At 40.0% G+C, this 24,974-nt stretch overlaps 1 protein-coding gene across 2 annotated transcripts in view; it reads right to left on the bottom strand.

Moving 5' to 3' along the window:
* Positions 1-24,974, bottom strand: part of KIF15 (kinesin family member 15) — a 42,935-nt gene that overhangs the window by 5,224 nt on the left and 12,737 nt on the right. For both annotated transcript variants that reach the window (XR_014796714.1, XM_084903172.1), the window contains exons 10-30: positions 24,798-24,920; positions 22,879-23,002; positions 22,310-22,386; positions 21,867-22,076; positions 20,381-20,558; positions 18,301-18,442; positions 16,950-17,091; positions 13,265-13,462; positions 11,901-12,008; positions 11,380-11,485; positions 10,231-10,396; positions 7,477-7,627; positions 7,221-7,306; positions 6,193-6,262; positions 5,573-5,659; positions 4,849-4,953; positions 4,165-4,287; positions 3,529-3,675; positions 2,788-2,889; positions 2,339-2,503; positions 834-943 (exon numbers count right to left, since the gene is read on the bottom strand). Coding sequence is in view for 1 of the 2 variants with exons in the window: in XM_084903172.1 (XP_084759298.1) it covers positions 834-943; positions 2,339-2,503; positions 2,788-2,889; positions 3,529-3,675; positions 4,165-4,287; positions 4,849-4,953; positions 5,573-5,659; positions 6,193-6,262; positions 7,221-7,306; positions 7,477-7,627; positions 10,231-10,396; positions 11,380-11,485; positions 11,901-12,008; positions 13,265-13,462; positions 16,950-17,091; positions 18,301-18,442; positions 20,381-20,558; positions 21,867-22,076; positions 22,310-22,386; positions 22,879-23,002; positions 24,798-24,920 (2,720 nt within the window). In the remaining variant the exon portion in view is untranslated. The remainder of the gene's footprint in view (positions 1-833; positions 944-2,338; positions 2,504-2,787; positions 2,890-3,528; positions 3,676-4,164; positions 4,288-4,848; positions 4,954-5,572; positions 5,660-6,192; positions 6,263-7,220; positions 7,307-7,476; positions 7,628-10,230; positions 10,397-11,379; positions 11,486-11,900; positions 12,009-13,264; positions 13,463-16,949; positions 17,092-18,300; positions 18,443-20,380; positions 20,559-21,866; positions 22,077-22,309; positions 22,387-22,878; positions 23,003-24,797; positions 24,921-24,974) is intronic.

The following is a 24,974-nucleotide window of genomic DNA, read 5'->3' as shown; positions in this document are numbered from 1 at the left end:
AGGATCACAATGCTACCTGTGTACTTACTCACTCCCACTGACCGAGACTGCCCTCTGCCAAGTTCTTCATGCACATTCTTTTAGGACTTTTAAGACCCTGAGAGAGCTAACATTGTCTTCCTTTTATTGCTAATGAAACTGAGGCACTAACAGGCTCCAAAATGCGTCCAAAGTCATATGACTTTCAAGTGTTAGAGACAGGATACAGCCTGGGTGTGGTTGCCCGTGACACTGTGCCATCAGCAAATAAAATGAGAAACCTGCCTAAGCTGAAGCCAAAACACACAAACCCAGAGACACCCAAACCCACGGGAAGGCTTTTCTGGAGAGCTGCTGCTCAGGAGCTTTCCGGGAACTACGAGTCATGCAGCAAAACATCACGAATAGGAACATAAAATGGCAATAAATACCAACAAGCAGAACAGAAACAGACTCATAGATAGCGAACATTCAGACAATTGTCAGATGGGAGGGAGGTGGGGAAGATGGGTGAAAAAGGGGATGGGATTAAGAAGTACCAAATGGCAGTTACAGAATAGCCATTGGGATATAAAGTACAACATAGGGAATATAGCCAATTGTATTGTAATAAGTAATGCATGGTGACGCTTGGGTACGAGATTCATTGGGATGATGACTTAATAATTATATAATGTCTAATCACTGAAATTAATATAATATTGAATGTTTATTGGAATTGAAAAAGGGATTTAAAATAAAAAAAAAATAAACAAAAAGCAACTGATGGGAAACCAGCGTGTATTCCAGCGTCCTTTATTTACCTCTGCCCGGCAGGCCGTGACCGGCCCACAGTCCTGGTGGCCCTTTCTCACCTGCTGTCCTTTTGTCTTTTAATATCATCCAGCTGACCTTGCAGGAGCCAGTTTTTCTCTCTCAACTGCTCACCTTCCAAGCGTAGGTTTTCCATTTCGCTCAACTGCTCCTAATAACACATGAAATTCCTTTTCAGAAAACGCATGATCATAAGCACTATTTTGCTCTCCCGGGCCATGACTGAGACGGGCACTTCGCTCTTAAACTTCTACGCACACAGCACTTCCTTGGATGACAGCGGATGAAAAGTTGACTGTGACAAGCTCTTGGGGGCCTGAACTGGATGCAGGCTCATACCCAGTATCTTAAACATAGTCTCTGATCAGTATCACTGACTCATTAAAATTCCTTAAGAAAAGGAATTTTAATGAGTCAGTGATACTGACTTTGGCCAATGTTCTATTTGATTTGGCCAATGTTCTCTACTTTGGCCAATGTTCTATTTGATTCTATTTACTAGATAGACTCTATTTAAATACTTATTGGAGCACGCCCACGCCTTTTCCCCACTGGGATGCATCACCTAAACTCTAAGGGACCACAGACTTGAAACGGGGGAGCAATAGGACAGGGACACTCATCCCCAACTAACGCCCTGAGCCTGTCCCTAAGGCCCCTTTCCTCTGGCTCTCCAGTGAGCTACAGCAGCCCCACCTGGGCTCTCTCCTGTTGCTTCTTCTATCTGAAGCTTTTCCTTGTTTCACTGTCCCCAGCTTTAATAAACATACTAAAGAAAAAAAAAGAAAAGGCTTTTCAACTATCATAGACAAAAGCTATCTCTATAATACATAAAGAATGCCCCAAATCAATAAGAAAAAGCTTGACAATAGAAAAATGGTATGACAGAAATAACAGAAACAGAAAAACACAAGGTGCCTTGGCCGGTTTGGTTCAGTGGATAGAGCGTTGGCTGTGGACTGAAAGTTCCTGGGTTCGATTCCGGTCAAGGGCATGTACCTTGGTTGTGGGCACATCCCCAGTAAGGGATGTACAGGAGGCAGCTGATCTATGTGTCTCTCTCTTCGATGTTTCTAACTCTCTCTCCCTCTCCCTTCCTCTCTGTAAAAAATCAATAAAATATATTTTAAAAAAAAGAAAAAGAAAAACACAAGGTGCTCAATCCTACTAATAAGAAAAATACAAACTTAAATCCACGAGATAACATACTTTAGCCACCAAAATGGCAAAAATCTAAAGCCAGACAGCACTGTGATGAGTAGTTGGTGCAGCCTGTGCGATGACATCATCGTATCAAAACCGAAGGGCAGGGAGACAACGTTCAGACACGGTTACAGCCGCACAGAAAGCTCCAAAAAACCAGTAAGGAACCAGCTACATCAGGAGCCTCCGGAACAGCAGACGAGTAACTTGGAGTCAGGTGAGAGGAAGACTATTCTGCTGACCTAAGTTCCGGGCCTTTGAATTCTGCATTCTCAGGAACCATGAAAGACACTATTTAGTTAAAAACATCAAAGCTGCCGGAAACAATTACCCAGTTAGTTACCTTCATTCTGAGGATTTCGGCATTTTTGATTTCTCTGTCTTCATCTAGCTTTGTTACAAGGTGTTGCAAAGAAATCTTAGAGGCTCGTCCATCTTCTATCTCCTGTTCTTGTGTTTCCAGGAGTTTTGCCAAATGTGTTTGAAAATGAGGTGGTGTTTTAGGACTCTAAAACAAAATAAAATTCCATCCAAACACCTGATTAAGTATGTTATAAAGATTTCATATTAAATGTACATGCCAGGCATGTAAAAAATAGGCTAGTTAGCTTGTTATTCTAAATCCTCTCTAACTAAAACATGTAACACAGGGGTACCCTTTTATCAAGTAAAAAGCAGAAAGGGTGTCAGTGAACATCTTTTTCTATGAAGACAAAGCGGTGGGTCAGTGACTCCCAAACTGGAATCACTCACAAAACCTTGTTCCTCCTGAATCCACTTTCTGACAAGCACCTGGGGAAACTCGGCAGCAGAACCCATCACATGTTCCAGTTGCCTCATTTTGAAGTTGTATTCATTCTTCTTCTGTTCTACTTCCTCTTTCTTTAGGTTTAACTGGGAAAATCAACAGGTATAAGGTTACAAGTTAGAAAATAATGGGACCCAAGGTCCAACTAGAACAGCTAATCTCCCCAAGGTATGTGGGAAATAGGCTTTTTACATTATTTTTTTTTTTGGGGGGGTGGGGTGGGGCACGGTTGACTAATAATTTGAAAAGCAGTAATATATTTAAAAAAAAACACACACACACACAAAAACCACACACACAACACAGAAATTTTTAAAACAATTAGTTGTAAAATCTGGGACTGCCATTTGTGTGTCTGTATACCTTAGTTACTACTATAATGCTCTCATCTCCCTTTCTCTCATAAATTTAGTTATACTTAAAAAACAACAACACTATGTTTTTAGGCTTCATAAATGATCAAAGAGTCATTTGAGGAAAAATACAAAATATAAGCAGCAGCAGCCAAAAAAGGATGACAATCAGCCATAACCAAGTTCTAGCCCCGGCTAGAACTTGCTGGCCCGTGTCAAGGGTTGAGGGTAGGCAGTAAGACAGCCAAGCAAATCTGAACCCACAGAGCAGCCGCCAACCACCTCAGCGCCCCGTTAGCCAAGGCAGGGACCTCAACAACACACAGCCTCTCCCCAGGCCCCATCCGGAGCGGCACCTCCCCCTGCAGTCACCTCGCGCTGAAGCTCCTGGATCTGGGCCTCCTTCCTGCTCAGCTCCTCCTGGGCGGACTGCAGGAGCGCCGAGTGCTTCTTCGAGGCCTCGGTGAGCTTGTTCAGCTGCTCAGAGGCATGAGCCAGGTCTTCGCAGAGCATATCCCTCTAGTCGGAGAAAATCCCCACAAAAGCAGAATTTTTTAATTGTGGTTCTCCAATAAGGATTTTTAAAAGGTTAAGAGAGTTTTAAGTGAGAACTTTATTTTATTTTATTTTTTGCTTGTGTGGTAATCCATTCCAAGACAAACCAAGCAGTTAATATTAGTAAACAGGCCTAGAGATCAATATTACAGTAAATTTATATAGTTACCCAATTGAAATTTAACTGTACTCTACTCTCCCTTACCCTCACCCCAGGGTCAGTTAGAGGAACTTACTATGGTGTTAGCACAAATAAATGAAAATAAATCAACTAGATAAAATGTAAAAATGTTACTCATATCTCTTAATACCTAACTACCCTGAGGAAAATGACTCTAATTATGTCTTACTCATTAAAAAAAATCCCCTATTTATTCTACTAATAACCTCCATATACACATATACATATTGACAAATAATAAAGAAAAAAAGATCATGATGTGTTAACATTACCTCTATATCTTCAGAGATTATCCTCAGCCTCAGGGTTTCTTTCAGATCCAGAATCTCCCCTTCCTGTCTTTTAATCAACACTGTGCTATCTTCTTTGTCAACCAAAGCGGAGTTGTATTTACACTGCAGAAAAGAAGGTTATGATACAAGAGCTGTCTGCTTTATGATTTTTTTTTTAGATTAAAATAATTTCAGAATGAGTCAGAGTTCGAAGGTGATGACCATATTAACACAATGAATTCAACCAATACTTGCTGAATTAAGGAACGGAAGAATAAATGCATGGATGGCAAAAGGAGTGAAAAGTCCACAGGTATCAGTGAAAAACCATCTGGTTTTGCATCATTATCAGGAGTCTGCGTCAGAAATGAAGGTGGAGGGAAGCAAGCTCCGTGTGGGGCAGAGGCGGGGGGGGGGGGGGGGGGGGGGACATTGACCAAAACCCTCACCATGACCCAAGGGAAGAGGCAAGCACCACTGTTCAACTTAGACACACTCCCATTGCACATGAGCATTTCAAGGCTTTGCGGGTTCTGCAAATGCAGATCCTGTTGAGCTGTAACCAGTTTCCAAACCTATGTGCCCACAGAATCTCTTTCCTGTGAGCGAGCATCTGTTAACCTCCTGAGCAATCAATGATGCGTCTCAAGCTCAAATTAACCCACTGCCGGCGACGGGACGTACACTGATGTCCTTCAGCTCTTGCTTCAGGCTGTCTATGGTTTCTGTTTTCTCACGAACCGACGTCCTCAGCTCCTGGATCTGGCTCATGAGGTCAGCGACAACTTCCTGCCGAGGACAGAAACAGTATCTTCACACCCAGTGACAATAAGGAGGTCATTTTTATTTTATTTATTTTTTATTTATTTATTTATTTTTAAGGAGGTCATTTTTAAATGACAGGCTGTTTATCTTTCCTAGTGACAACAGAAGTCAGTTTCATTTGAGAATATATGTCACATGACATCACTAATATTCTCAATGTATACTATAATGGGTTTCATACCATCTTATTTAATCGCTTGTTTTGGTTTTATGAATAACAGTAGACACATAAGGAATTTATAACTAATTTTCTACTTGCACATACATATTATGTTTACTATGGGGATTTCAGAATTTGTATCATGGACTGATAATCAAAAAGAAAGGGCCACGCTAACAGTTAAAAGGGACAGGATGTGTTTTAGAAACTGCCATCAAGAGAAACAGAACAGTTTGCACTTGAAGTTATATGGAAAATTAACTTAAATAAAAGATCTCATTCTCTAGTAACCATGGAAGATGCACAAGGCACAGGTGCATACAGAAATGCTAGCTACCAGCCACCTTGCCAGCAGGAGACTGGAAGGTTAAAGCAACATTTATGAAGAAAATACAGAGGGATGTAGCTTCAACCGCCTCCCACCTTGTCAGCATCTCTAGACTTCTCCAGAGAACTGATGATTTTCTCAGTAGCACATAAACTCTCTTCCAGTTTCTGTACTTTTGCCATCTGTGGGGGAAATAAATCTTTTTAGAAAAAGAATTAAATCATACAGTTAACTACACATATATTTTTAAAAGTTGAAGCCCTGGCCAGGTGACTCAGTTGGTTAGAGCCCTTTCCCAATACTGCCAAGGTTATGGGTTCAATCCTCAGCCAGGGCACATGTAACAATCAACCAATGTATACACAGTAAGGGACAACAAATCAATGTCCTCTCTTTCTTCCTTTCTCTATAAAATCAGTGATAAAACAAAACAAAAATTTTTTTTAAACTTAAAAGCTGCTTTTCGTATAAATAGTGTACAGGAGTATTACTTGAAAAACAATAACTTGGGTTAAAAGACAATGATTTTGTGGTCTCTATCAGGAGGCCACTAAAAAATTATTATAATGGTCATCTGGGAGTTAGAAAAATAGAGTTCAGAATACAAGCAATCAAACACTCCATCTTTTTATTACCAATTTTCAACATAGGAAAGCCAAGACATTCAGGAAAAATGACAAAGCTCCAATTTTAGAGTCAGAGTCAAGACACTTACCTGCTGCTCACACTTGACCATCTCCTTCTGTTTCTCCTGACGCACAGCCTCAAGAACATCTAAGATTTCTCTGGAAGAGAAGAGTTCTTTTACAATGACTTCACTCAACGAATACAGGAAATGAGTCTATTTGTACAGGAGGTTCACTGCAATGCAACTAAACGTTATTAGGCATAAACTTGGTGTTAGGAGTTATATTCCAGTACAAATCAGAAATTTGAACCTATCTCTTCAACAATTACTGAATGAAAGCCCATTTTTATACAACAGATTATTTTTTTCGAAGTACTTTGAGACCCCCAAACATAACATATAACATCTAGTATCTGTTTATTACCCAACTCTCTGCACTAGAATATAAAATTCATGAGGATGGGGACATTTTGTTCTCTAATCTTTGCATGTTCTGGAGTTTGCCAGAATAGAGACTGGCTTGTGGATATCACTGAATGTGTGAATGAATGACTAAATGTTAACTGTTTCCCAACCAGATGTGCGGATCCACTAGATGTTTTCATCACTGTATAGCAGGGCCTAGAAGAGACTCTGTCTCATAGTTAGAACTCTATAAGTAGCTGCTGAATAAACAAATACAGATTCTTCTCATTAGAGTAATAATTATCGGATTGGCTGAGGCCAAGAGACTGACAGAGATCATCAAAGAAAAGAGCTTGGAGAGAAAGGGAAGAAAGACAGTAGCATTCATATTAAAGTACCAGGAGAAAAAAAAGAGGATGAAGAAAGTAGTAGTACAGACAGAAATGAAAATCAATCCCCACCTTCCAATAATAAATACTGTGATTTATTTACAAAAAGCCCCAAGTTCTGATCACTACTATTCATTTAAAAGTATTGAATGTTCTAAAAATTAAGTTTCTCTACATAGTCATTTATACAAAAACATGATATTCATTTTGGGAAAGCTTTAGAAAAAATACAGGGCATTTTCAATTAAGAAAAACAAGACAAAGAATGAGGTAATAAATGACATTCTAGTTAAATAATGGAAAATATAAAATAGCACTCACTTAGAACTGTTTTCTTTATCTTCTTCAAATTGTAATAATAATTTGTTATTGCGTTCTTTTTCTGTCTCAAAAAGCTCCATCAAATTCTAAAAGACAACGTGACATTAGATTTAAGTTACTGTTACTAGCCACTCGGAGTCAACAAACACACCGAGTGCCTTCTTTAGGAAGAGGTTTAAACAGTGCTTGCCCTGAGCTCCAGTGAGCAGTCACATGTCCAGGACAAAGTCAGGAATCATCAATACCCTTCACTTACGTTCATATCCGATTTCAGAGCCTCATTTTCTTTTTTGCAGCTTTGGAGCTTTTTTGAAAGTTGGTCAATTTCAAACTTCATTACTTCTTGTAAGTTTTCATAGGCATCCTGCAGGCAGGCTTTGCTCTCAAGAAGCTTTTCATTCTCTAATCTTTATCAGGAGAACATTTTTACAATGGTGAATACAAATTAATCGTTCAGTCAGAGTATCTGCAGTTCAACTTATCCCAGCTACAGACCTTTCCCAATTTACACAAGCTTCGACTGGTGTAAGGCTCAAAGACATGTGTAAAATATCCAGGATGCGCAAACACCAGACAGACTCAACCACAGCACAGTGATGGAAAAGAGAGTTAGCCTGGAGCCACCTTCTTCCTCCTTTAGGAGGTCCAGACCTAACCCTCACAGAACCTAGGGACTGGCCATTAATTTAATTGAGTTGATAGTTCCACTCCATTCATCAGATGGTCTCTAAACTCTACAAAGATTTTTCAAGATGGGAAACGTGGCTGCAATCTGAGCAAGAGTGTAGTGTAAACTCCTTGGCGAGAACTATCTTTTCATTCACATAACTATTATTTACTAGAGGCCCGGTGCACAAATCTGTGCACGGGTGGGGTCAGACCCACAATCGGGGCCCATCGGGCTGGGCTGGCCTGGGGGAGAGGCTGCAGGCGGTTGACCAGCTGACCCCATCCCCTGGTTACACTCGCGGTCAAGATGACAATCTGCTTATTAGCCTTTTATTATATAGGATTGCTTTCTTAGGGTTTCATCCTCTGATTCTGCTCCCTGACATACTGGGAACACACCCAAACATCCAGAGCTCAGCCAAGTAGAGGTCAACAATGAACCTGACCCACGGGCCCCCCCTGCTTTTACATACAGGTTATTAGACAAGGATCTATCTGCTTTACTAACTGAAAGCAGAGCAGAAGCAGCAAATTGCAAAGTGGTAAAAATCAGTTGCTAAAGATAGGTGTATAGACAATAGAAGGTAGGGAAAGGGAAGATATGTATTTACAATACAAACTGTATAATAAAGCAGGCAAATTAATTCCAGAAACACATAGCAGGGTTGTGCTGGTTCATGTAGGGAGGGTGCCATGAGCAAGCTTAAGCAGCCCAGTGAGTGATGTACTCAGTGTTAAACCTGAGGCATTCGGAACAACTAATTTATGTCCAATTAAAAAAGCCAGGAAGAACTTGACATTTTTAATACATAATCTGTAATAATTAAAGTGTAATATGCTAATTAGACCAGACGTCCTTCCAGAAGCTGGGCTGCAAAGGAAGCCCGGGTCCCGGGTGCCAGAGGGAAGCCGGTGCCAGCAGCAGGGGAAGGAAGGCCTCCTCTTGCACGAATTTTGTGCATCGGGCCTCTAGTTTAAAGACACGTACACATGTAGCCAAATATGGTGGATTCTTAAAACATTTTAGATCTAGTTCAACTCTGACATGTAAACATGAGGAAATGAAGATCCAATAAGATTAGTGGAGTGATTAGTTTATGAGACAGCCAAGATCAGACAGTGATCCGAGTGTTAAAAACAAATGCCAGGAGTGAGAAGAAATAATGGTGCACCCGAGGATAAATGGCCTCCACTGGCAGCCCTGGCGCTGGGGAAACAGCGCAGGGTGGTAGAGGTTGTGCTGACTCCGTAGTGCCCTCTAGAGGGAAGAAGGGATTCCCAGGGCAGCTGCTAGCCACCATGGAGTAATGTGGGCCCCAGGCCACCAAACTGTCTGGTTTTAAAGAGGATGCTGAAATATGGATTTTTATAAGAAATCTCTCATTTTAAAAAACACTCTGCTAATATTTTTAAAAACCTAATTGGCTGGGCCCAATGAAAACATGTCTAGAGTTGAATTTGGCCTGCAGATCTCGTTTTTTTCCTCTATTTTAACTCCTTGTCGTATATTCAGAAAACACTCAAGAGCTACAGATTTTAACTTTTGCAACTTCTGTAAAAATTAAATTCAAGGTTGTCTATTAGATTGAGTGGTCACACTCATATCACCCTCACAGCATCACATTCAAAATGTCCATTATTAAATTACTGCCATAGACCCAGGAGACATGTTTTAGAAAAGAATGAGATTAACAAGAAAAAAAAACACACACCAATGAAAAACAATTCACATCTTAGATTGCTTTGTTTCTAGGCTCTCAGCACTTAAATAACCAGCCAGCCCCTGGGAGTTAATGTGGACAGTTGTGACAACTACCGATTTGATTTGGTCTCCCTTGTCCTGCCCCTTCTTCTCACAAGAGCGCACCTTTCCCTCTGGAATAGACACATCACCTTCTTGGGGCAATTCGAGCTCACACCCTCAGCTAAGGACTGGTCCAAGCGTAAGCAGATGGCTCAAGCTAGACCAGTTCCAGTTCTCCCTGGGACTGACGACAGTGGCTGAGACAGAGGATTCTCTCTCAGTGTTAATGTGGGAGACAGAGTGTGGAGCAGTGGGGCCATCTGTTCCCGGTCACACAGAGAAAGGCCCTCAACAGGACAGAACGAGGGTAAAGCAGAGGGAAGCAGAGCAGGGACTGAAGAGGGAGAGATGAAAAGCAGAAGAGACAGAAAGATGCAACGTGACAACACTGTGTGAAACACATTCACTTCTGAGCCTTCCCAATACTCTGAACCAATAAATTAACGTTTAGTTTGTACAACTAGTTTGAGTTGGATTTACAGCATGTGCACTTCAAGGATCCCTGGCTTCCAGGCCAATCCTAACAAACAACTCTACCTGACACTGTCCAGCTGGAGCTGGATATGCACGTGTTTTTCAGAAAGGCTACTGAGTTCTTGCTCCTGAGCCTCCTTGTATGAACTGTACTCCAACTTCACCGAAGACAGCTCCTTGTCTGCTGAATGAAGCACTACTCGCAGGTCATGGACCTCACTTTTCAAAACTAAAAGACAAACAAAATAAATCCTCAACAGGCTTCTCTACACATAATTTTTTACAAAGTGGGCAAATGTAATAGTTTCACACAATCAGTAAAAAAAGGTTGGTGTTGAACAGCTACTGGTAAGTGGTAGATACCTAGAAAAAGTTTCTATTTTCACCCTCTCCTTTGTTTATGGTTTTTTGGTATATTTCTACCAAACAAAGGAAGAATTAACATCTGTCTGTCCCTTCACTTAGTTTTGACATTTAAAATGTGCATCAAAATTTTTTATATAATAAGAAAAAAAAATCAAGATATTTAACATATTTTAAGTGACCTAATCCTACTTATTGAAAACCTCTTGGAAATGTGCCAGAACTTTCTCAAATGTGTTAGACATGTCTGGTCTTCTAAGGGAACTGCAATTGGAAGCAAAATTAGGTAACTTCTTAAATTAAAAAAAAACTGAATGGCTGTTTTTGTTTGACATTATTACAAAATACTGCAAATACTTTAATGAAAGGAGCCGTAAACTGAAAACAATAAACTGGGAATCAAATGATACTCCCACATCTATGAATATATGACAACATATAATTTATGCTTTATTTCATCACTATTAAAACATTGTTCACATCCGTAAGTGAAAAAAAAAAAATGGTTAATAAAAAATCTTATTCATCTTATAAATTCAAGACAATTCATTTTCAAATCAGCATTAAAACTTAAAAAGCCCAGCCGGCCAGTGTGGCTCAGGGATTGAGTATCAACACAGGGACGAGGATATCAGGGTTTGATTCAGGTCAGGGCACATGCAGAATTGCAGACTTGATCCCCAGTGTGGGGCGTGCAGGAGGCAGCTGATCAATAACTCTCTCTCATCATTATGTTTCTATCTCTCTCTGAAATCAATAAAAATATATTAAAAAAAGATTTATGATATGAATAGAAAGATACTGAGTTCCAGTATTCAGATTAGAAAGCTCCCAGCTGGTCACACTTACAGTCATTCTTAGTCTGAGTGTCCCGAAGCTGCTTTTCAAGGGCACTCAATTGTGAGAGATGCTCTTGCTGCTGTTTGGTCCAATCCATTCTCTCTGATGAGAAAAGCTGAGGGAAAGAAATCAATTTACTGGAAAAGGCATAGTGGCATGATGAGACATACTCCAAACCATTACCTTGTTTTTGTTTTTAAATTGTTTTAAAGTCTCTGACCAGAAGGAAATTGGCCTGTTCCCTTCAACTACAGTGAGGATGCCCAACAAAGGAAAGGATCCCTGCAGGCACCTGAACCGTCATCCCACTGGGCATACAGAAAGAGATCCAGGGGCACTGCAGACGAAGAGGGCCAGAGCTGTGTGTGTGTGTGTGTGTGTGTGTGTGTGTGTGTCTCCTTATCAGAGCAGTATGCAAAGCAACAAAGTAGAGAAAACAACTCAAATCAGTCTTGACTGGGGCTTTGCGAAGTCAGATTCTTCCTGTGAGACTCTGATTCCCACATTTCTGAGGCCGCGCTTGGTCTCACCTCCTGCATCTGTGTAGAATGATGCTCCAGTTTGTCAATGCGCTGCTGAAGCTTCAGGTTTTTATGCTCCTCTTCATCCAACTTGACCTGGAGGGTACTCATTTGCTCCTGCAACACAGAAACTCCAACTGTCAAAGAGTCTTTTAATGAAAAACTTAGTCAACCATTTCTTCTGTACTAAAAAACAAAATTCAAAACCTTATATGGACAAAGGTATCAAAGGCCAGTTTGGAACCAGAAAACAATTTCAAAAGACTACAGTAATGATTTCTCATACTCATATTTGACAAAATAAACTTCATATTGAAAGCCATCAAGAGATAAGTTCAAAATTACACTTGTGGTCCGTTAAAGTAGATAATTTGAAACACATAGGAAAAGAAGTGGTTAAATTAAAATTGAGGATTAAGCCACAGAACCAGCTTGAGATTTCTGAGATTTCGTGGAGCTACATAGAGTGACTTCACCAGAAAGGCCTCCATGCTAGGAAAGGGCAAAATTTTGAAATCTGGGGTGGTCTGGCTCACTCTAAGTTTTACTTGACAGTGGAAAAACTTAAAAACATAATGAAATCACCAGAATTCTGAGATAAACAAATTTTATGTTATTTCAAATATACCAAAAGTGGTCTAAAATGTCATCTAAAATATGATTCTTTCAACTATTTTAACTTTCTTTAGCAGATACAGCACTGTGCCATATAAACAAATCAGTTTGGAATCTGAATCTAGTGGCAAACTGGTCTCTCTACATATAAGAGAACCAAAGCCACAAGACATTGGAAAATGACTTGCTAAACACTGCAGTGAATGAAAAGAAAAAGAACAGTCTGGTTTCTAACCCATACTTAAAAAGACAGTAAACAGTTTTGAACATTGAAAATTATAGTTAAAAAGTCAGGTAGACTTGTTTTGTCATGGTTGGCCTGGAACCCAGCACACGCTGTAAATCCAACTCAAACTAGCTGAACAAACTAAAGTTAGTTTATTGGCTCAGAGTATCGGGAAGGCTCAAAGTGATTGTGACTTCAGGGACACACTATAACGTGTGTTTTGATGATTTTCATTATGAAGTTTATTTTGTCAAATATGAGTATGAAAAATCATTACTGTAGACATGTCTAACTCAGTTGAGAAAGTTCTGGCACATTTCCAAGAGGTTTTCAATAAGTAGGATTGGGTCACTTGCTAAACATTGCAGTGAATTAAAAGAATAACAACAGTCTGTTTTCTAAGCCAGGGGTCTTTACACACCCATACTTAAGAAGGTAGTAAAGAGTTTTGCACATTGAAAATTACAGTTAAAATGATAAAGGAATGTGTTTAAATGAATGTCTATTTATTTTTTCTGAAACTAAACATTACCTGCACCATCCTAAGCTCTTCAGAAATGGCTTCAAAAGCTTGTTCATTCATCTCAGGTGGAATTGGCTCATTTAAGATATCATTATCTAATTTGCTAGAATTCTGAGTGTATGGAGATCCCAAGCTCCCTGTTTCAGGGCTTAATTTTGATCCTGGTCGAGGCCAAATTTGATAAACCTTGGTTGGTGTAGTTATAATCTGCAGCAAAAAGTGATTATGGAAAAGAACATTAGCACACAGGAAAAAAATAATTGTGTAAACAGAGAAGATAAACTTGAAATTCTATTCATGAAAGGAAAGAAAAAGGATCCCTTAGAGCAGGGTTCTCAACCTTTTTAATGCTACAACCCTTTAATACAGTTCCACATATTGTGATGACCCCCAAACATAAAATTATTTTTGTTGCTACTTCATAACTGTAATTTTGCTCCTGTTAATGAATCGTAATGTATATATTTTTGTTTTCTGATGGTCTTAGGCTCTACAGCAGCAGTTTGCACAGAAATGCCCAAGTAGACACAAAAAATCTATCAATTTAATGCAGACTTAAGCAAAATTCTAAAAATGAAACTTGATAGGCAGATTCCAAACTTCATACAAAGAATAAATGTGTAAGAAGACAAAAGGTGAACAAATTGGGAACACTTACCTGGCCAATATAAAAATATATTATAAGGCTATGGTTGTTTAAAAAGTGTATTCTTAGCCTATGAAGTCAAATAGATCATTGGAAGAAAACACAAAGTTAGGAAATAGAATGACTTATATGTGTAAAGTTCAAATTAGTGAAAAAATATAGACTATTAACAAAGTTAAATCCCTATGCCATACCACTCAAAAATAAAATAGCAGCCCAAGCAGGTTTGGCTCAGTGGATAGAGCGTCGGCCTGCGGACTGAAAGGTCCCAGGTTCGATTCCGGTCAAAGGCACATGCCCAGGTTGCAGGGTCAATACCTAGTAGGGGTTGTGCTAGAGGCAGCCAATCAATGATTCTCATCATTGATGTTTCTATCTCTCTCTCCCACTCCCTTCCTCTATATCAATAAAAAAATATATATTAAAAAAACTAAAATAGCAGATGCATTAAATAGTTCAACATAAAAAGAAAATTATTAAAGTAGTAAAAGAAAGTAGAATATACTCATGGTTTTGAGATTGTCTGGGCCTTTAAAAATGAATAAATCACACAGATAAAGAATCAATAAACCGTGTATCAAATTTTTAAAATTTCTGCATGACAAAAGCATCACACATGAAGATGAAAGGCAGGGAACATGATGGCAAAAAATATTGGCATTAAGTATAAGAAACAAGATTAACTCATAAAAACTACAAATCAAGTAGTAGGAAAATGGGCTCTTTTTTTCATAGAAAAGGGCAAACGGCCAATGAACACAGGAAGAGGTGTGACCCCACCAGAAATGAGGGAAATAAAAATTAAAACCTTAACTAGATACCATTTTCCACCCACCGGACTGTCAACCATTAAAGAGCTGACAGTGCCCGTTCTACACAGGACAATGCGAGCTCCCCACCTTCCTGGGCAGGCACAGGCCGCAGTGCTGGAGGGGGCACTACAGCAGGACTGACTCCAGGGCTGGGACTTCTCCCTCACAGCCCTGCCCAGAGAACACTTGCACTCAAGCCACCTAAACAAGCCAGGGGTTTGTTTATGGAGGCCCAGGTTTAAAATAAGGTAAAGTCCTAAGTACGACCCTGTTTCCCCGAAAATAAGACAGTGTCTTATATTAATTTTTTCTCCCAAAGTTGCGCTAGGTCTTATTTTCAGGGAATGTCTTATCTTTCCATGCGATAGGTCTTATTTTCGGAGGATGTCTTATTTTCGGGGAAACACGGTAGTTAACATGGAAAGTCCCAAGGGGGGGGGGGGGAAGCCCACTGCAGAATAACTAATGTAGAATAATCCATTTACTTTTAAATGCAAAGCACAACAAAAATCTATGAAATAACTCTACATATCTTTCTCAGAGCATGTATATTTACTATGCAAAACTATTAGGAAAAAGGATTCCCAAACTGATTAACAAATTAGCCCTGGGGATGGGGAGTGAAGGACTAGATTAGACCCATTGGTGGTGGTGCTCAGTAGGAATTTTATTTTTATTTATTTATTATTATTATTTTTTTTTACCGTCCGTTGCTGGCGGTCGGTAAGTAGGAATTTTAACCTAAATTTGCATAGATATATATATATTTACTTTAATCAAGAACAAACTATTCATAAAGTACCAATATAATTAAAAATAAACTAAAAACAAACAACAGAGGATCTGAATTGCTAGGCTCCTCTTGGCAAAGCTTTTAATCCCTCCTCCCCACCCGCTCAGCTGTGAACGGAAGAAGCCGGATGGAGCGGCAATGCTTCTCGCTCTGTCAGTGCCCTGTGCTGAGGGGCTGCTGACACACATCATACAACACCTGGCGATGTTCTGCAAGTATTTCAAAACCATTTCCTACACAGATTTTAAAGACCACAACTTTTAAAAAGCAAAGAAAAAAATTCGACTTTTATAAGAAAAAATAGCATTTTCCAGGTTAAATAAATCATAATATATCAATACATAAATGCTTGTTGCAGCTGCCAAAACAAACAAACACCAAGACAAACAAAAACAAAAAGGAAAATGATTTTGTCCCCTTCAGATATGGGACAAACCCTAAAATATCATTATGTTAAAAAAAATCCAAGTAGAATGATGTATATTATATGCTGCTTGTATAAAATATGAAAAAGAAAGAAAACGAAAAGCAAAGACTTGGTGACACTGATTGCCTCAAAAAGGGTCTTATGTAATAAGTAATGTCATACATTTGTAGAGGAAGGACAGCAGACGGAAAGAGACTCGTCACTATATACCCTTTGTACCTTTCAAAATTTCAGTCACATGAGTTACCTATTCAAATAAAATAACTTCATTAGATACATATCTATTTATTGTCAAGTGTAGGATGTATGAGGAACATTGTTCTGTTTTAATCTTAAGTTGGTACAAAAAGCTAAAATCAAGAGCAGCAGCACTTTCTTAACCTTTTGCTTCCCTCAAGTTTTCTTCTTGCTCCTCCATCTCAGTTTTTTTTCTTTTCTTTTTTTTAATGAAGGCTATGGTTATTAAGGGGAAAACTCTTCTGCTTTTCTGGTTTTCCACATTGTTACTCCTGGTCCTTTGTGGTCTTTGTCTTTAGGATTTCTGTTTTTCCACTGCAAGCCTTGAGCACATGTTACATTATAAGCAACAGCTGCCATTTACCAAGACCTACCAGACTGACACTTTGTTCTGTTCCGGTCAAAGGCACATGCCTGGGTGGCGGGCTCGGTCCCCAGCAGGGGATGGGCAGAAGGCAGCCAATCAATGGTTCTCTCTCATACTGATGTTTCTTTCTCTCTCCCTTCCTCTCTGGAATAGATGAAAATATATTTAAAAACAAACAAACAAAAAACCTAAAAAGCAATTAGGTTAGGAAACCAAAAAAAGAACTTTCCTTTTTTGTTTGTTTGTTTATTTTCGGGTCTCTTGGGAGGGAGGCGTCCTCCGTGGTGCATTCTTTCTCGCCCCTCCCCAGAACGCCGGGTTACCTGCCTGCAGGGAGATAATCTGTGGCGCCGCCATTCTAACACAGCGAGACAGCGGATTGCAGGCTGAAGCAGTGCTTCAGAATACCTACCTTCAGGGTTTCAGCATGAATTTTATTCAGCTGGGAAACTTCTTGCCGCTTGCAGGCTTTTGTTGCTTCCAAAAGGTTTTCGAGATTAAGGTTCGCTTTTTGCAAAGACTGAAGCTCTGATTCTAATTCTAGCTGCCTTCTCCTAATAGATATTATGAAATTGAGTATTTTAGGTAATAAGTAACGTCATACATTTGTAGAGTACTTTATATCTTATACTCTCACATAACTTTATTGTTCTCTCTTTAAATCAGAGATATTCTTAGATTACAACCTTCATTTTCCAATCGGTTGAAATACAGCTCAGAGATTAATTACTGCTTAAGGTGTTCAACTAGTAAATGGCAGAGCACCAATGCAAAAGCCCAAACGGCCCTGGCCGGAGTGGCTCAGTTCACTGGGAGTCTTTATCCTGTGCAATGCGAAGTTCTTAGTTCAATGGCCGGTTCTTTAGGTTGTGGGCTCGATCCCCAGCAGGTAGGGGGCATGCAGGAGGCAGCCAATCAATATTGTTTCACATCAATGTTTCTCTCTCCCTCTCCCTTCCATTCTCTCTAAAAATCAATAAAAACGTCTTTTAAAAAATAAATAAAAGAGCAATATCTATTTTTAAAAAATCCTAAACAACCCAAGATGGTTCTATATGTGATGTTATTTTTTAAAAATTTCTTTACATTTTATAACAAGGTTAATCTCAGTTATAATATGGATTTTTTTTTTTATGCAAAAAGCATCTAGAAAGAATAGTAACACATCTGAATTTTAAAAATCCAGATTTCAGCCCTGGCTGGTGTGGTTTAGTGGATAGAACTTTGGCCTACAGACTGAAGGGTCCCAGGTTCGATTCCAGACAAAGGCATGTACCCCGATTGTGGGCACATCCCCAGTAGGGATTATGCAGGAGGCAGCTGGTCGATGTTTCTCTCTCATCGATGTTTCTGGCTCTCTATTCCTCACCCTTCCTCTCTGTAAAAAATCAATAAAATATATTTAAAAAAAATAAATCCAGATTTCATTCAAAACAACAGTGATTTAAATGTGGTGGCAAAATATACATTTTACTATATAAATTCAATAGGCACTCATCTCAACATTAAAAAATTCATATTATCTAGTCCATTAAATATATTATTAAAGAGTTAGAGGTTTATGTCAATTATACCTCAATTTACTAAACAAGTAAAAACAAAACTAGAAACAAGCCCTTTTCCCTCATGTCAAAACAAGTTAGTTGCTCAATAAGAACTGTTAAAGTAAAATGCTCAATTAAATAAATGGTCAATGTCAAATCCTCAAATCAACACTAAAAGATATGAAAATAGGCAAGCATGAATGTGTATCTATACTTCACCTCGTTAGTTCTTTGAATTCTTCATACTCTTGCTTTGAGTTATTCAATTCTGTCTGCATTTGCAGGAGTTGTGCTTTTAGCTTCTCAGAGTTTGCTAATGAGCATGGCTCTTTTGCAACTTTAGGAGAGAATCCTTGCTGACCTGATAATAAGGAAACAACTTGGTTTTTGAAAGACAAAAATAGCAGAAAACATTTTCCAAGTTCTCTGCCATATATCCATTTTGAAGCACAAGGAGGAAAAAATGAGAAATGGGCTGGAAGGTGGACCCTAAAATACAAGAGCGTATAACTCAACAGGAAACACAAGATACAACACAGTATGGCCAAGAGTATTAGAGGTTTTTTTGAGAAGCTGAGAAGCCACAGGATGGGACGGGGCAGCTTTAAGACAAGAAGCAGAGCCAGCAAGGACTGAAGTACAACACACACAATGCTGGAGGGAGAGGCATCGCTGGTGAGTCTGGCAGGAATTAGTACTAGCAGCTAACGCTAACAGTCAATTAATTTTAGGAAAGGAAACAAATAGCAAAGGCAGCAAGATGAAAGAACTTGGTATCACCAACCAGAAAGAAAAGGTGAATTTTCAGGGATTCTTAGAAGACTGGAAATGTTGACTTTCAGTGGGGAAATACCATCTAACAGTTCTCGAGACAGTGGTTTCTGTTTTGAAGATGGTGAGGTCCAGAAATTACCATTATTATCTTTCAAAGGTACTAGGTCACGGTATGGATTGAGGTAAAAATGGCCAACAAAATAGAGGGCGTAAAAGGGAGAAGTAGTTTAAATAATACAGAAAACCTGATTTTTATAGCATCTAAAATCTTAGTCTCTCTATAACCCAAATACTGAGAATTTTATTCTCTTATGAAGTCATAAAAAGAATGGAAGAAGGCTTGGGAAAGGTCATTTTGGAAAAAAAGGAAACATGCTTCTTTATGAGTGCAGAATGATACAATCAAAACGTTCTCAATTTCAACCTAAACAGAAACAAAGACTAAGACAGGGTATAATAAAAGTATAATCTTAGTTATAATATGGATTTTTTTTTTGTGTGCCCACAATCAGGGTATATGCCATAAAAATATTCACTTTAAAAATGGAGCAACCACAGACCGTCCTACCAAATTCCAGAACACGAGTACCAATAGCTGCCAAGCCTGTAAGTTCGAGGCATTGCTAAATAATTCACTTTCACAAAAGTAAAGTAAATGTGTGGAAATAGCCCAGCAGGATGGCCCAGCAGTTGAGTGTTGAACCATGAACCAAGAGTTTAATGGTTCAATTCCTGGTCATGCAGGAAGCAACCCATCAATGTGTTTCTCTCACATCAATATTTCTCTGTCTTTCCCTCTTACTTCCACTCTCTTTAAAATCAATGGAAAAATATCCTCGGGTGAGGATTTACAAAAATAAAAGTAAACTTGTGGGAATAACATATAACTAACAGAATGCACACTAGCAAGCATGACCAGCAACCATGACACCAGGACCAAAATTCTGCTGAGTCTGATCATGAGACATCTCTCACCATAGGGACCGTAATCAGGCAGGTAAACATTTCAATTCTATACTAATCCATATTGTGCATTAACATTTGTCATTTCAAATAGTTAAAACAGAAAAGCTCTATTTCAGAAAAATTAAACGTAACATCCAATCTATCTTTTATAGATAAAACAAAGATATCTCTTGCCCTGGCTGGGTAGCTCAGTTGGTTAGAGCATTGCCCCCATATGCCAAAGTTGTGGGTTTGATCCCTGGTCAGGGCACATTCAAGAATTGACCAATCAATGCATAAAAAGGTGGAACAAATTGATGTTTATCTCCCCCCCCAATCAATCAATAAATTAAAAACAAAAACAAAAATATATAGTGGGTGGTTCCTTGCTACATCTACTATCCTACCTAATTTACTACTCTGTGATTTTTGAGATAAAGGTATAGAAAATGACTTTTGATTAACATAAAAGAAATAGTATGTATACGAGAAATTAGCACACCAGGTCTAAAGGCAATATAAAAGCCCTTTAAAACAGCCCCCACCCCAACAAGACATGTATACAACAGTCACTTCTTACTTTTGTCATTTTTCTCTGTGCCAGATATTTGTAGGAAAGCTTTCTCTAGCTTTGCAACGTTCTGCGCATCCACCTCTTGGGCTCTTTTCACAGACTCTAATAATCTCAGTCTTCTGTTCTCCTCCCTGAGGGAGTGATTTTCCATAGCATATTTGGCAACTCTGGGGTGGTGCTCAATCTGTATGACACAGAAGGATTACAGACTTAGCCCTAGCTGGTTTGGCTCAGTGGATAGAGCATCGGCCTGCAAACAGGGGTTCCGGGTTCCATTCCGGTCAAGGGCACATGCCCAGGTTGCGGGCTTGGTCCCCAGTGAGGGGCATGCAGGAGGCAGCTGATCAATGATTCTCTCAACATTGATGCTTCTCTCTCTCCCACCCTCTCCCTTCCTCTTTGAAGTCAATAAAAATATATTTTTTAAAAATTAGACAAAAAGGATTGCAGACCTATATTTGTACAAACATGTCCTTAATGAACAAGTCTTTCTGAAAAGCTGGTAGAAAACAGTATGAACTGCTGGTGGCAGCCTGCTGCGACCACCGTGGGAAGCAACGTGGCACTTGTGATCCCGGAGTGAATATGTGCGTGTCCTACAACTCTGTGTTCTCGGTTTAGGTCTGCACCCCTGAAACTTTCAGCCAGGCCCCTAGGGAATAAGCATAGGGTGTACATCATGGCAAATTTTTCATGCAAAGGAGCTTACTCATATTCATTATACAAAGCAAAGAATAACGAAACTACTGACCAGGTCTGAGTGACCTGCAAGATACACTATGTGAAAAAGGCAAGGTGCAGAATGGTGAGCTGCATTTTGCACAAAAAAGAAGAGAAAATATCTGTGTTAGTTTGAATATGCATAAAACCCCTGGAAAGATACACAAAGCTGGAAACCAATTATCTTTGATTTTTAAAGAAGGGCCTGTATGAACTACCCATGCTTCCCAGGCAAAAGGAAAAGCAAAAACAAAAGAAACCTGAAAGGCTGAACTGCAGAGACTGCTGCTTCAGATAACCACCAGTGCGCCCTGGGGCGAATCTGACTTGGGTCAAGAGCTTTCCCCTTCAGGTTTTATTATTTTAGAAAATGGGGGAAAGCCAAAACCGGTTTGGCTCAGCTTCGTAGAGCGTTGGTCTGCGGACTGAAAGGTCCCAGGTTCGATTCCGATCAAGGGCATGTACATTGGTTGCGGGCACATTCCCGGTAGGGGGTGTGCAAGAGGCAGCTGGTCGATGTTTCTCTCTCATCGATGTTTCTAGCTCTCTCTCCCTCTCCCTTCCTCTCTGTATAAAATATATTAAAAATAAAAATTAAAAATAAATTATTTAAAAAAATGGGGGAAAAAGGGGCTGGGATTGTGCAATCATACTGTCAAGTTAGTTCATTTGAAACACCGTTCGCTGTATTTATTACAAGAATGTGGTGACAAATTTTGATTTGCCTTGGCCTTTCTTTACATTCAGAAATACTGCAGATGTCAGGACTCACCTGTTCTCGCAGAGTCTGAATCTCATCCCTTAATTCCCACAGCAGGCGGTCCTGCTCCTCCGGCAGAAAACTCCCCCGCCCTTCCTTGTGCAGTTTCTCCAGGCGCGTGATTTGATCCTCTCGGAATTTCACAATCATTTTATTAGACTGGATAAATCTCTCTTTTTTGAGGGTGAGGTCTTCTAACTGGGTCACTTTTTCTGCCAGAAACTTAAGAAATTCATAATTTGGTTAAACATGAAAAATAATCCGCCTTCCCTGAATTTTCACAAACTGAGCAACACACATTACGTTCCCGTTTGATCTCAAAGGCAAAATGAGATTTCGCACAGCCTTCCTTTTTTTACTTGCTGTCGGCATTTACTCCACTCAGAAAGGCATCAACCACACAGCGAAGCCTCAAGTATCTTGCACCCCAGCTTCACAGGGATTCCGTTTCCTACCTTCTTCTCCTGTTCAGACTTCTTGAAGAACAGCATTGCCTCTTTGAAATACTTCATGTAATCAGTCTCATCTCTCTCTGTAGTTGACCCGGTGAGAAAGGGAAAGGGGGAAAATGTTTATCACATTTTAAGACAGCGAGATGAGCTAATACAGCCTTTGACTACCTGCTCTCAATTAAGCTAAAAGAATCAAACTATTATCAACAGATGACGGATTTTAAATGAACCCAGTCCACATATCAGCTATTCTTTGAAGAAAAACCTCTCTCACCCAATTTAGTAAACATATGATATAGCCGAATCTTAGGAATGGATTAAAATGAAATTTATTAGTGTTTTTTTTAGCAGTTTTAATATTCAAAATTACTTCCACTCCCTCTTCCCACATATCTCACAGAACTCTGTACCCATGGAATCGGTCTCTGGTTACAAAGTACCATGTTCCTACTAGGTGAAGTAAACATACGTTGTGTAGAAAGTTATTATGTTGTGCCCGTCATTGGGGGTTCCAACACTAATGTCCACATGGTCTTCCTTCCTCAGGATAAGGAACACTGTGCCCATCTTACCTCTGGTCAGAAGGCTTTCTGGTAGTATCTGCCCTACAGTGAGCTGGGCCAGCTGTTCTTTGAGCCTCTTCACTTCAGCTTGGAGCTGGCTCACATTGCCTTGGGTGTCCTCATTTACCACCGCCTGTTCAAGAATGTTTGGAGAGCATTAAAAGAACATGTTGAGGTCCTGGCCAGGTAGCTCAGTGGGTTAGAGTATTTTCCCGATACTCCAAAGTTGCGGGTTTCACGCTCCATCAGGGCACATATACAAATCAACCAATGAGAGCATAAGTAAGAAACAAACCAATGTTCCTCTCTCCCCCTCTAAAATCAACAAATAAAAGAACAATTGGGAGTTGTTCAGACTGTGTTTATATTGGTGTGACTTGCAGTGATTCTGCCTCACACCCGGACGGGTGTGCTACGCTGGGAGGAAGCGTCCTCTCCGAGTTCGGACCTACAGCTGTGCCTCCTCCCTCCTCCTCACTCCTTCCTTCTGCTCCTAGGCCTCAGTTCTGCTGACTAGCCCTGGGCCCTATTGGGCTGGGTCAGCCCTGGGATCTGGGTATGTTCATCTCACACTGCCTCCATCCTGAGACCCGGGTGGACTGCCCGCCCCGTGGAGAAGAGAATACGCCGCCAAGTCTGTGACCATCCCCCGTCATGGCACGCTACAGGGGGTGACGACAGGGATCCGATTGGGAAAGCCCCGATTCCCCAGCGAGGGAAAAGCCCCAGGGAAAAGATCTGACTAGCTCACCCTAAACCAGTCGCAAATATCCCAGCCAGTGCTCTGCAGCAACTTACCATTGAGAGTGACTACTGTAAGGCTCCTGGCTTTGTTGTTTCATGTGTTAAGAAGCCATTGTTAGTTGCTTCTGATTATTAAGGCCAGCTCATTATAAGGCACTCCTGTAATTCTGACATCACTGTTACATCAGTGACCTCATAATCCTAACTACTTCCGCGGTCCTCTGCTCTCTTAAAGCTTCTGGTAAGTCCCAAGAGCTTCTAGGGTCAGGAAGCTCTCATGACTTCTTCTCTTCATATTACAGATACCCCACAAGGGGGTCATAATCCAATAAAATGAATGAATGACTAAGACTGCGCTCTCCTGATTTACTCAGGGAAAAGAGGCAACATTCTTACCAGGATAATATACTCAAGGAGTCTTCTTTGGGGCTAAGAACGATCAATTTCTCCTTTGAAAGACTAGAAATTAATCGGCCCATTTCAGGCACTACCATTCCGTCCTTTGGAACCCCAGAGGCTCCCACCTCTCCAAACGAGTGGGAAATCCTGGGTCTTTTGAGTCTGCACCAGGAGTTGGGGCCACGTACAGTCTGCTGCCTGTTGTGGAAAGGTGTACTGGAGCACAGCCAGGCCCACGTGCTGACATACTATCTATGGCTGCTTTCTCTCTACCAAGGCAGAGGTCAGTCGTTGGGACAAGAGGCCACACAGTCCAGGAAGACTAAATGTTTACCACCTGGTCCTTCACAGGAGTTTCTGACCACTGGTGTGCATGAATATGAAGGGAGCTTCTTGTATAAAAGAAAAAAAGGAGAATCCTTGCAGTTACAGGCAAAGTGAAAGAGAAGGTGTCAACATCATCCAATTATTTTCAGGGTGAATGCCTAGCACCACCCACCAGCACACACAGGTCTGCTAGCATGGTTTAGGTACATAAATTCAGTCTCTAATCCTAATTACGTAGGTAAAACGTTGCCTTCTCTTAAGAAAAAAATAGGCAAATGATAGCAACCATATAAGACCCAATCTAGGTCTCAAATTACATGAGCAGTAAGGAAGGCTAGGAAAGATGAAGTAGAAATCTTGCTTAGAGTTAAGCTTCTAGTGACATCAAAAGCTACAAAAGTGAGATACTGCAAACATAAGTATTTTTCCAAATTACGTCATTGTACTCAGCATTTTACCTTATTTTTAATCAGCTTGGCCCTTTGAGCAAAATTCAGCGTTGATAGTGTTTCCCCAAAACACCTGGATCCAGGATGAACATTGGCGATTATGGCTGTCCTGGCATTACCTCCGAGGGAATCCTGTTTCATGATATGAATGTACACGTTTTCAGGGAAGAAACAATAAGATCTTTT

This window comes from Pipistrellus hanaki (genome assembly GCF_964339955.1).
Source record: "Pipistrellus hanaki genome assembly, chromosome: 13".
Classification (NCBI taxonomy): Eukaryota; Metazoa; Chordata; class Mammalia; order Chiroptera; family Vespertilionidae; genus Pipistrellus; species Pipistrellus hanaki.
Note: the sequence above shows the minus strand (reverse complement) of the source record. Positions and strands in the feature narration are given on the sequence as shown.